This window comes from Primulina eburnea, chromosome 7, assembly GCF_022965805.1.
Source record: "Primulina eburnea isolate SZY01 chromosome 7, ASM2296580v1, whole genome shotgun sequence".
Classification (NCBI taxonomy): domain Eukaryota; kingdom Viridiplantae; phylum Streptophyta; class Magnoliopsida; order Lamiales; family Gesneriaceae; genus Primulina; species Primulina eburnea.
In genome coordinates, this window is record NC_133107.1 from 4,695,751 (window position 1) to 4,709,159 (window position 13,409).

Genomic DNA, 13,409 nt, shown 5'->3' on the forward strand with positions numbered 1-13,409 from the left:
AAAATCAAACAATCATGTACTAATATATATTGAAGAAATTATATGAATCAAGGTGTGTCTTTGGTTTGCTTGAGACGTTCTTGATGACTCTATTCACGGTTCGTTTTCCAGATACTGCTGTAATTGTCACTGAAGGTTGGTTCAGGCCAGACGGGTTGCTAAAACATGGGCCACATGAGCCTCCAGTGGCCATTTTAACTGCTGGTGGATCGGTGTTTGGAAGAGAGCACAAAAAACTAATGTAACCTTCAAATCCTAAATTCATGCTATTAATATATACAGATACAAGATCGAACTGGAAAAGAAATCAGTGGAAGGTGGTCAAGATGGAGTAAAAATTTACCAGTGGCAAAGACCAGTCCTGGGTCCACGGTGCGAATGGGATTAACTAGGCCGGCTCCAGAACCAAATGGTGCGGCTGGATGTAACATGTAGGAGGTAAAACCTTCAGCCATTATTGGATCCCCTCTGTTATCGCGCTTAATGGCAGTGGTGGACATGGCCGAAGCAATCATGGAAGGAGTCCATGCCGGATTTTTTCCTTAATTAGTGCAGCTATGCCTGCAATGTGGGGAGTTGCCATACTCGTTCCTGGTATTAGAGCAAAACTTTTGCCTGAAAATGTAGTATTAGATTACAGGGGACTTGACATTTTTGAAGATTCTTGGTAAGGATTTTGAGCAACAGTTTTGTATAAAAAAATACCTGATAGGATAGGATTCTGAACACTCGTAGGGCTCCAAGCTGCCCAAATTTGGTTATCTGGAGCTAAAATATCTGGCTTAAGCACATCCAAAGGGTTCTTTCTTTGGTCCATATAATCAGGACCTCTTGAAGAGAATCTACTCACGACTGGCGCTCTTTCCATGTAAGTAGCGAATTCTTCCCTCACTTATGGTATCTACTGTAGCAATTCTTCCCTCACTTATGGCTGCCCTACCACTGTATCTTATACCATGCCCTTTATCGTCTCTTTGAGTCTGCTGCTCATGATATCGAGATATAATCCATAACAAACAAAAGGTGAGGCAAATATTTCCCAAGTCCGAACTTTCTTGATTGCCTGTTTCTGCTAGTTTAACTGGTGGTTCATGTAAACATATACCTTAGAATCAGTTATTCGTGGGATTAGTACGCCAGGAACCGAGAAGGGAATAGGCTGAGCTATAAAGTCTCCATAACTCGGATTTGCAACAAGGACAAATCCCATAAATCCAATAACCTTTGCTATTTCAATAATGGCTTCTAGAGTTGAAGAATTGTGGTAGAAACCAGCTGAAAACGTGCAGATCACCACACTGCCTTGCACCACTATAGGATCCAATGCCTCTGGATATTGGCATTCCTCTACATACCGAGGAGTCATAGGAAACTTTCCATTCACCTTGAGTGCATCTTTGGCCAGAACCAACTTATACTGAAGCAAGCCACTTCCGAAACTTGGACGTGTGGTACAAAATCTGGATTTTCTAAATGTGAATTGTATATGTTTTCAGGAGGTAATAATTGCAAATGGTGTCCTATGGGATCTAGTACTTGTGCGACACAATGATCAAATCATAAGGTTTGGACAGTTGTAGGATTAAAGAAAATCAATCGAATTGCTAATATTACGAGAACACGATCACCACCCACTACACCTTTCACCATTGCCAAGGACAAGAGTCCCAGGGGAAGTTCTGTCTGTTGTGCAAGCGGCAACACTAACGACCCAAGGGCTGTATGAGACGATGGAGTAAGGACCCGGACCTTGATTGCCTGCTGCCTGAACAACGAGAACTCCGGCCTTGTGTGCATACAACATGAATAATTCAATCATGCCCATGGATGTGAGTGTGCCTTGAGGTGGTACATCTGGTCCTACGGACAGTGTTAAGATATCCACCCCATCAAATATCGCCTGCAACGGAGTGAAACCCATCTCATTCTCTATTCGAGATTGACATTCTAACTAAATTTTTTTTACGCATACTTTTACTATCTTATGATATTTTTACCGTGTATTTGTTTCTAGTAAATATATTATATGACAAGGCACGAATTATTGCAGCACGTAATGTCTAGTGTCACTCACGAACCACAGGTGGTAACTAAAACAATCGTAGCGTGGCTTGCAACTTGACGTTGAAGCCATTCCTCTCTCCCTACCAAAGAATCCAGCCAAAACTCTCTTCTTCATGAGTGGAATTCTTTGAGAAAACTTAACGGAAGAACAAGAAGAAGGTGCTTACTTGATCAATTGCTGCTAATACATCTGTTAAAGTTCCCACCGTTGAATAAACAGTTTTATAAACAGCTTTATAAACAGCAATCATATTAAACAAAAAACAAAAACGAAAACAAAAAAAAAAAAAGAAAGAACGAGAAAGAAGAAAAAATCCATCGTCTTAGTTATCCATCCAGAGTGTCAATTACAATTAATTTATGTAAGCTTTAATTTCACTGGGTGGGGTGGGGGGTAAAAAGCTAGATAAAACTCTCCGAGAATTCCTAAAATGACCTTGCTCTTGGAGCCATTCCACTGGCTCTACCGTGAAAGAATCCATCCACAACCACCGGGACTCCAAAATTCCCAGCTGCAGTTGAAGCGACGTGACTGCAAAACAAAAACACGTAAAGGCCGTTGCATGCATGCATATAGTTTAACGAGAGGTGAGCAGCAACTTCGTGCCCCCATTTTCTATTCGATATTCTTATAACTTTTAAATTATTACACCACCATGACTAAGTTCTCAAGTTCAATCCCGTATTACTCCTCGATATCGTTTATCAATGACCTTGACAAAAGAAAAGTGGAGGTAGAAAAATCAGATATATACATACCTTCCATGTCCAGCTGCATCAAAGGTGACTGAATATCAACAGAAGCATTGAGGAGTCAACGACGCTCTTGCCCCAGCATCAAAAAACCGAGCAGAAACGATCTCACCATTGCAAGATGTCTCAGGAAATAAAGGGCCTCCCTCAAGTTCCAGAAAAATTAAATGAGAAATATTTTATTTGAAGGGATTCAAGGGATCGTACAAGCTGAGGTGTCAAGGATTTATGCCTGTATACACGAAACCAATCACTATGCCTTCACCTCCAGTTTTTCTTTCGTCCTTCTTGACTCCAAACTGCTGGTAACCCTAAAAATTCTGGAGTATAACTTGTCATTAGTTTAGCTCCCCTATCTTTTTCGACCAGCTTCACTTCAACTGAATTCTTGAACTTCTCTACCTTCATTTTTCATACAAAAAATACAAGTTTTAGGTCTCTGGATTTAAGCTAAAAGTGAAACAAATTAAAGTGGGTTGTGTTAAGGGTATGCAGGGATTAAAAATAAGATGAACTATATCCTGAGAAGTGGTTGTGTGCACTGCGAATCCGTTGATGACGTTTTTAAAGCTGCAGAGCTTGTTGTAGGTCCCTTCATCGAGAGTTCTTTGCAGAAATTGATCACGGGAGTCCACCAAGTGCTCTGCACGAGCAATGGAAGCTTCACTGACGGTGAACGATAGAAGTGATTATATTAAATATTTTGATAATCACCTTTTTTACCTTTGAATCCACTAAATTAAGGAGTGAACCCATTAATTTAACCAACACGGGCAGGACGTTACAGTGCGTTTTTAATGGGAAACTTACAGTTTTAAAAAATTATAGTGAAACCCATAAATCTATTTTCAAGGGTTCATTAATGTATCTAATTTTCAATTTCCTGTCATAAACAGTTCTTTTGCCTACTTTATAATCCTGCTCTACAGCTCAATGAAATGCAACTGGTTCACCATCCATTAAAAGCAAATAGATGTCTCGTTCTTCAGACACGCATGAAATTATGACAGAATACCAGAAGTTGTACTCTATGCTTCTTTGGCACAACATATCTATATCACTTCTTTCATGGTGAACAAATGTTGGAAGAGATCAATGGTCTCAGGATTTCGTTTATAAGGAAATTTAGTGCAGGAAAACGCTCTCATTACAAGCCAAGCAAGCAAACAATAAGTATCCAGCCACATAATTGGTGTGAGTAAAGCTACTGCATTCTTGGCTTTTCCTCAAGAAAAATACAAATATAGGTGAAGAAATAGTTGCGTTTGGACCAAACAACCTTGTTAAGAACTGGCACTGACTCACCTGGATAATGTGCTTTCACAAAAATACGGGTCCGTTTCACATTCGAACCGGTTAGTTTGTGAGAAATCCATTATATCGTATTATTGAATGCTTTCAAATTTCTGGCACAAACGGTCGGTCCCTTCAACAAGTGCTTATTTACCTCTCCGTTTTTCTTGCATCTGATTGAATATTTGTTTACCATTTATTCTTCAACAAAATAAACCCATTAAAGAGTTCTAAGTGATTTAGTTCTTAAAGTTGAGTAATATACAGATGTCGATGGAAGGTTTGTACATTAGGATATACAAGAAATAATTAGTCTAAACGACGAACATGAATGATGGATGATATTGTAGTTAATTAAGGAGTTTTACTCCTTAGTTCAATGCTACGTATCATGAGTAGGTTAGGTTATACCTGTATCACACGTAAATTAGGTCAACGCCGGAAAACCAGGACAGGACTACCAAGATCAAACAGATTGAACTGATAACCGCAGAAAGAAGTATTCAAAGAAAAATTCAACATTAAATTAAAAAAGAAGAATGTGTGTGTTAAATTTTTCAACACGACTATTTAGTCAAGTTCTAAAGCTAATTAATACACATACATTAAGAGTACACTAAGAGGATTAGTCTTGACATAGATGTGGTTCTCCACCCTTTAAAATGCACAAAACATCAGCAGAGTTCATGCAAGAATCCTGGCGCCCTTCCTGCAGTCGCCTAATTATGAAGGATTATGTCTTCTGGCGCTTGGTCTCTGCCTGTAGAATATCAGACCTATGTTCAGAGTTCAGCAACGAAACATATCCACAGAAACGAGTAGTTATTCTGATGTAATATTGGTGATCTCATCCCATGCGAAAATGCAGAAGGTACCATGATTGGAAAAGAAAGTTTTCATGTGTGCGCAAAAGGGAAATGCCTTCAGTAGTAAACAGTAATTCCCTGTTGGTACCACAATTATCACGATCACGACCAGCAGAAACAATTGTGATTTGTGATTGCTGCTACAATATTGTGCGAGTAAACAACTCATATGAGTGGTGAGCAACTGAGCATGATGCATTTGTACAGAGGTAAGGTCATACCACTAATAATATAGACGGATATTCAAGCATAGGCTAATAGGTCTAATCCAGATCCAAAAATTACCAATTTTGGTACAAAAATTTATTCCAAGTGACTTAAGGTGGAAATTTTGTTGGGAGTATCAACTTGATTTGCTTTGTTTTGCCCAGGCCAACAACATATTCATAACAAAGGACACACAAACTTTTGATGGCACAGATGCTGCATCAGAGTGCTACCTAATTTAGCAGATCAATCTAACTAACTGTATCGATAATTTTAAATAAATAAATGCATACCAGAAGGTAAAATCAGTTAAAACAGCAATAATCATGTGGTATTTACTGACATTAGATTTCACCATCTTTAAATAGAGTGATGGCCAGAAACGATAAGGAAGTCGCTGAAAAAATATAATGCAAAGATTCAACAAGAAACACGAATCACAAATTTACCGTTCTTAATAGATCCAGCATCCTAAGGATGAAACTATGTAGAAAGTATTAGAATTATTAGTTCAAATGCCAGAACTGTCTCCCATCATTTCACGATTTCTCACCTGCTAGTAGAATTATAATTACTGGGCAAAAGCAGGAGGGATATTAAGTCCATAATCTTAGTATATAACATTTCAGAAGAGAATAGGACTACTTTTATCCTGATGATATTCTATTTAGGGGAGTCTTTCTAGCTCTCATTGTACCCCATTTAACCTTAATGGTATCAAGTGCAGGTGGCTGGATAGATGAAAGGAAGGGCGTCTGTTTCAGAGGCGGCTTAGAAGAACACCCCACCCCCAGCCCCCCAACCCCACCCCACCCACACACACCCCAAGTCCTCCCACTGCCAAAAGAAATTATCTATAATTACTTGGTTTTAACTACAAATGAACCCAATGAAGAGCTTAAAACTAAATCCAACACTAAGAATTCATGTGGCACCAGATCGAAGAAGATAAGGATGAGACGAAGTACTCCAAAGTGAAATTGACGCAGCAGTGAGTAATATTAGATGCACCTTGCCATTTGTGAATGTGGAAGTCATTAGGCTTCTTAACATCTTCATCAACTGAGTGTTCAGAGCAAACAAATTGATCCATTTGCTTTGCTTGTTCTATTGTCATACCCACACAAGCAGGATGATACCTAGGGACCAAAAAGGATGAAACTTAAAATGAAATATCAGATAACACAGGTAACTTACCAAAAATTTTATCGATGGAACTACAGAATTAACTATAAACGCATTTTTAGTGGCCTAAATCCATACATTTCAGTCCCTTTCCACTGATATATAATCCCCTTGGGTCAAACAAGCTCACCAGCCATTTTCAACCCCATTGTTTCCACGTTTCTATATCTTAGCTTAAGACATGAGCATGTATCATAAATGAGATGAAGAACAATTTTTAGCCATCAGCTTATCATGTAACTATAGATAGCAATTAAAGAATAAGAAATAGGCATCTACTCATGCGCCTGTGGGTTTAATTTAAAGTTCAATATCCATTAATGTCACGGGCATGACACATGTGCATTGTAGAAAGACATACCTTTGAAAGAAAATCTGGCATGGACAATCAGCTTTCATGCTGGCAAACTGAAAGAATCTTAGCAATTGCTAAACCATCTGGAAATCAATTTCTTCTAGAAGTTCTTTGCAACAAACATTTGCACATTTCTAGTACTAGCTTAGTTAAACTGTTGATCGAGCAAAAAGAACAATGCACCCATAATGGATGTTCGTAAAATAGAAAAAACGAGCTTTCTATAAATTTCTCCATCTTCTCTATTACTATTTGCAATAGATGGTCCATGTCTCAAGTAGCAAAATCATGAAGGAAGCTTGTGGATTAAGTGAAATGTTTGCATTCTCAGGAGTGAAAATTAGTGGAGGAAGAAGAAATGGTCCTACCAGTCTTTGCATTCCTCACATTGTATCATCAGATCATCCGGATTATATGGCATCTCACAGTTGCAATACCTTTGAAATGCAACACCAAGAACAACATTCAGAGTCTCAGATTTCAGCGCTATGAGAATCAATCATGCAAGATAAATTCATAACTAACACATCACTCACACTGCAACACGATCAGGGAGGAAAGCTCCAGTGGAAGGTTTATACTCAAATCGGCAAAAAAAATCCTCGGGCCTGACATTCTCCAGCTTAGTATAATCTTTGAAAGTGTGAATGATGCATTTCCCCTCAATGGTGTCAGCACTCTGAACATCATAGTGATCTGACAAGAATAACTCCTTTGATCCATGGAATTGTCTCCGCCCACCTACTGATTCCTCTGGCCTGTAGTACCACCTCACTCGAACCCTCAAATTGTTACGGTTATCTGCCTCAATCTTTTCCACCCGCGCCACATAAGGGGCAGAGTTGTTTTCTGATGGTCGCATCAAGACACAATCCCCAACTTCAGGAAAAAAAAAATCAAAATAAAATTTACATCGCTCACATCACAACAAAATAAAAAACTCACTAAAACAATGGAAAGAAGTATTTTTTAAGCATAACAACTAGATGTACAATATCTTTAAACTGGACAGAGAATATCGAACTTGTATATGCAATAAAAATATTTTGGAAATGTGGACAAAAGAAGAAGAAATATTCTTTCTGGCGGTACCAAAAGGTTAACTTTAGTTTTCCATGGAACCGAACCCAGAGCTGACAGCAATAAATATTCATGCCACCAACCTTTGTGCGCATAAATATTCAATTATGGCTCTTCATCGTCGACCTAAGAGAACATCGACGCTTCAAAACAACCAAAAACCCCACCCGACAAGTCCACAAGTCTATACCAACATGTTTTTCATTTCATTTAGCTACAAATAATCAAATCCCAAATGCCCAACTGCCTAATGTTGAAACTCTATACAGTCATAAACATGCATGCACAAAACGAACTTCTCAGCTCTTTGATACCACTGACAAACACAAATTCACTTCACTTATTAAAAAGCCTTCAAAGGCAAAATAAATGCTAGTAAATCTACCACCTCATCGATAAATTAGACACAAAATAACGCCCTCATTACCTATGACAACTTTGTTGGTTCCTCTAATGGTGTAAGAATCCAAATCTCTTTTACCAGGTCTTGTTTTCGCCATGGATGATAAATCAAATAAATCTCTTTTCCTCAAATATCCAAGGGTAGATCGAACACCGCAACGAACTTCGCCTTCCCTGCACAGCGATCGGTCGCGAATATCTTCGTCAATATATACAGATAAGCAGGGTTTTATGGTGAAATTTGAAGGAATACGTAGAAAATGAAGGTACAGAGTGTAACAGTGGTCTTAGATTTCGACGAAAAATGGAGGATACACATAGAAACCCTAGATTATTCTAGAAAATGTTTGCAGTAAAACGAACCCTAGAGCTATTTTACTGGTGGAGAGCAATGCCGTTGGTATTTATATGGAAATTATTGGTGTTTTTACGTATCACTAATCACGGTTTATGTTTGCTGATCTGTAATTAAGAGTTTTTCACATTTCAGCTGTTCTCGACTGTACAATTTCGCGTTGGGTCCCTATGATTTTGAACCACGGGGACCGGAACCTGAGCCACACATTGAATTAAATTTCGAAAAAAATAAGTTTGAAACGAGATTTTGAATTCGATATTTAATTACAATAATTTTCTCTTAACTCAAAAAAAATTAATTAAAAAATAAAATGAATTTCATGTGTTTCTTTTATTAAAAAAAAAACTTGATAGTTAAATTCACTATCAATTATTTTTTATGATACATGTGTTTTAGACAACATGTGATCGAACTTCGAGTTATTAAAAATTGGTGAATATTATATAATAAATATAAATTAAAATAGACATACAATAGTTTATGTTTCAATCACATTCATAATAATATTTTTCAATTTTAGAGTACTTTTTGGATGTACTTTATGCAATAAGATGTATGTATATATATAGTTTTCTACAACATGATATACAGAGAACCCAATGTTTCCATGGTGGTTAACTTATTTATATAAAATAAGACAAAAACGTTTGTGAGATGGTCTTACGGGTCGTATTTTGTTTGATAGATCTTTTATTTGGGTCATCCATGAAAAAGTATTATTTTTTATGCTAAGAGTATTATTTTTAATCGTGATTATCAGTAGGGTTGACCCGTCTCACATATAAAGATTTGTGAGACCGTCTCACAAGAGACTTACTCTACATGGAATCTATATGTAACCTAGATCAGTCAGGTCATCGCCGGAATCCAATTTCATACCGGAAAACATTCGAGTCGCCAATTGAGACAATATTGTCCTAACTAAATCATAACACAAACGAGTTGCAGCCTGCAATCCGAACTGGTGAGCTAGTTTTTTTTTCCGCAGCATGTATACATACATATGCATGAAAACAAATAAGAAGTTAAAATCTGTGAATCTCACTCCAAGTAGAATCAAGTGGAGGGAGACTAGTTGAAACGACACTTTCTCAAAATATCAGTATCTTTTAAGATACTGGGCCGTAGCCCACTCCATGACTGAAATTTTGGAAATCCCAAAGAGTCCAAGAACCGATAAGGCCCATCGAGTCCAATCGGGAACACTTGAAATTGGAAGTTTAATGGATAGAGAGTTCTTTTTATAATACAGGATTAATTTAAGTTTAACGCGCGCGCGCATACAAAAAAAAAAAAACAGAACAAAAGCACGTGTAACAGTAAAATCGTTGTTGACCTTTAATTTAATGAATAAGTCTCTTGTGAGAATCTCACGAATCTTTATCTGTGAGACGAGTCAACTTTACTGATATTCACAGTAAAAAGTGATACTTTTAGCATAAAAAGTAATATTTTTTTATGAATGACTCAAATAAGAGATCTGTATGACAAAATACGACCAATAAAACCGTCTCACACAAGTTTTTGTCTAATTTATTACTCCTTCCTACTCACTCATTATATAATGCAGTTTTTATATTTAGTATTGTTTTCCCTACTTTTTTTTTACCAACCTACCTCTATTCAATTTGCTTTTAAAATTATTAATTTGTTCTGAAAATGGAAAAGTATTAATTTATCATATTTATTAGTTAGTGTTGAAAATATGGTAAAAAAATATTTATTAATTTGTCCTCATTTACGCGAAAATATGATTAAAAAAAATAAATAAATAAATATTCATGCTCATGAACTTATATTTGGCCATTACATATTATTACATCTTCATCTCTTACAAGCCATTTGAATCTCCAAGCAAAAATATGATGGCTATATTTATAGTTTCAACTCAATAAAAAGGACAAGGCTATTAAATTTACCAACAAGCAGGAAACATTTGGTGCACTTATCATTGAAAAATTTAAAAATCCAATTAATTAATTTGTTTTTGGCTGTGGAATTTCTTGGATTACTTCATTAATGTTTTTAACATTGCAAAAATTTGTTGGAGGTGGAAATCTGTTGTGTTTCATTGCCAATTTTAAACGGTGAAAATCTGATAATTTGGAGTTTAATTGTAACGTTTAGGCAGTGGAAAATTTTGGAGTTAGATAGTTCCTAAACTTTTTTCTTAATCTGTGTGAAAACATGCACAAACATATATAAATGAGACAGATGGAGCAAAATATTTATGAGTAGGTCTCTTGTAAGACGGACTCACGAATCTTTATCTGTGAGACGAGTCAATCCTACTGATATTCACAATAAAAAATATTACTCTTAGCATAAAAAGTAATATTTTTTCATGGATAACTCAAATAAGAGAACTGTCTCACAAAATACGACCAATAAGACTGTCTCACACAAGTTTTTGTCAATATTTATTGGTCAGCTCTGACACGATTGGTCATGTGACGTGTCTTCTCCAAAAAAATTATTTGTTGCTACCCTTTTTAATATCATAAAAATATAGATCATATGTTCGAGCTAATAGAACAGATAGCTTAGCCAATAGATAGAAATTCGATTTTTCTTATCAATATTTTTTTCAAACGAACATGTCGAACAAAGTTTGTGTAATATGATTGATCTAACTAATATGGTTTGCAAACAATTAGATCAACTCATATATTTTCTCAATACACTCCAAAATATTAGTGAATACAATTTACAAATAATTACTAATAAAGTACACATAAATTAACGTCATCATCATTGAATTCAAGATCTCTTCTATATTTTGTTGCCACTTTGTACGTGAGCGCTATAATATTATCCGCAAACTATGCTAATCATGTTGTTTTTATATCATTTTACTTGGAATATTTGTTGCTTGAACATTTTCTAATAAATTCAAAATATCATTTTTTTCCGACTGGTTACTATAAAAAAAATGAAAATTGTAACTTCCAAGCCGGATGCTATTTTTAGCATGGGGTACTAATAAAATATGAAAATTAAATTTAATCAATCACATATAAAATGTGAAAATTATTTTTTTTTTAAAAGGAAGTAAGGAACAATAAATGATTTAATTAGAGAGATGATAATTACATTATTTTATAAATTATATAATTATAAATTTATTAATGAACATGGTAGATGACGATACAACATTGTATTAAAGTCAATAATTTTTTATTATTAAATATTTAAATTAATGAATTGATATATTGCTGAATTTGTTAATAAACATTTTGTGAAATAAATGGGTTGTTGTTTGTAAATAAAATAATAAGAAATATTTAGAAAATCACTATTTTGAAATTAGAGCCGCTCGCTATGAGTGGAAAACGATATGAGCAAACACAGTGATATCCTTTAGTATGCTAATAAAATAGTATATATTATATCGATACTGAATTAGACTTCTTGGTAAAGAGGCTTCGGATGTTGAATAAATTATTGCCACGTACCCCTTCACCAGATATGCCGCCGCCGCCGCCGCCGTCGTGAGCGCTGTTATCGTCACTTCTGCAGCTTAGATGATGCCGGTAGTCGATATACATAGGACCTTCGCTGACAGACCCGGCGGCTTGTGTCTTCCGGCGACTGTCATTCCCGTCTTTTCTGATACCCTTTCGAGCACTCTTCAGGAATGCGTCTGAACTCCGCTCACTTACTGCGACGCCGCCACCAGATCCACCGCGGCGAGCCTGCCAAACAGGACTGCTCCTCCCCAAGTGAACACCAGCGGCTCTGCTAGGGCTACTGGGCCACTTCCTGGACTTTGACTCGCCTGCTGAGTTACTCCGGGAGCACGGAGCGCTACTCACTTTCCGAGCCGCTGCAGCAGGTCGAGGCCTGGTCCCGTCGTTCCCGGCGGACCTACTCCTTGGGAACGGCCAAAGGTTTATGTTTAGCTCCGAAGCACTGAACCCATTACTCGCGCTAACAGCATTATTCTTCTCTCTCCTCTTCTCCTTACTGCAATCATCGATACCCTTCCTTTTGCCATTACCATCTGTGCTAGCAGTAGTCGATGAGCGTGAGCTTTTCTTGAATATATCCATCCAACGTTTCGAAGAAGTCAACCTAGGAGATGCTGACAACTCAGACGATTCAACATTCGAAGATTCTTCCCCGTGTTCAGATGCTTCAATGATGTCCTGACGCGGCGGCGGAGGTGGAGGCACGTTGGAGAGGTTAATCTTGTGTAGGGGGAGGAGGAATCCATCATAGAAGAGTTCATCGGCAGAGAGGAGATTAGGCTGTGGAAAAGATGGGTTTCGAATCATCCGAAACTCGAATTCAGGTGAGTTTGGATTACTGCATTTTCTTCCACCGCCACAATATGGTGTAAGAATTTGAAGGGGGGACTCTGGTTCTTCCATTTTTCTTGAAAATAGCTCTCTCTGTACTTACCTTTACGGCTTAAGCATAAGCTATAATGGTGAAATTATACATGCTGAGAGCTCTTTGATGTTTACGAAGATTAGAGGAAAGAGGTGGTGGGGAGAGTCCATACATAAATAATTTTATTTTAAAAAAAAAAGAAGAAGTGGAAAGTGATATAGATATTATAGATATATATAGATATAGAATTAATAATTGAATTTTTTAAAATAAAATTATATTATTTGAATCGAAATAATTGAATGAAAATATTCAAGGCAAAAACTTGTGTGAGACGGTCTCACGGATCGTATTTGTGAGACGGATCTCTTATTTGGGTCACTCATGGAAAAAATTACCTTTTATGCTAAAAGTATTACTTTTTATTGTGAATATGGGTAGAGTTGATCCGTCTCACAGATTATGATCTGTGAGACAGTCTCACATGAGACTCACTCAATTTTCAAATAAC

General features: G+C 36.7%; 1 protein-coding gene and 2 pseudogenes across 1 annotated transcript; all 3 read right to left on the reverse strand.

Moving 5' to 3' along the window:
- Positions 1-19: 19 nt before the first annotated feature.
- Positions 20-1,921, reverse strand: LOC140837419 (subtilisin-like protease SBT2.4; annotated as a pseudogene).
- A 2,710-nt stretch (positions 1,922-4,631) lies between these two features.
- LOC140836812 (chromatin remodeling protein EBS-like) lies at positions 4,632-8,608 on the reverse strand (annotated as a pseudogene).
- Positions 8,609-11,365: 2,757 nt separating this feature from the next.
- On the reverse strand, positions 11,366-13,082 carry LOC140836813 (uncharacterized). Its single transcript, XM_073202630.1, has one exon. The coding sequence runs from the start codon at positions 12,934-12,936 to the stop codon at positions 11,950-11,952; it is 987 nt and encodes a 328-aa protein (XP_073058731.1). The 5' UTR covers positions 12,937-13,082; the 3' UTR covers positions 11,366-11,949.
- Positions 13,083-13,409: the final 327 nt, after the last annotated feature.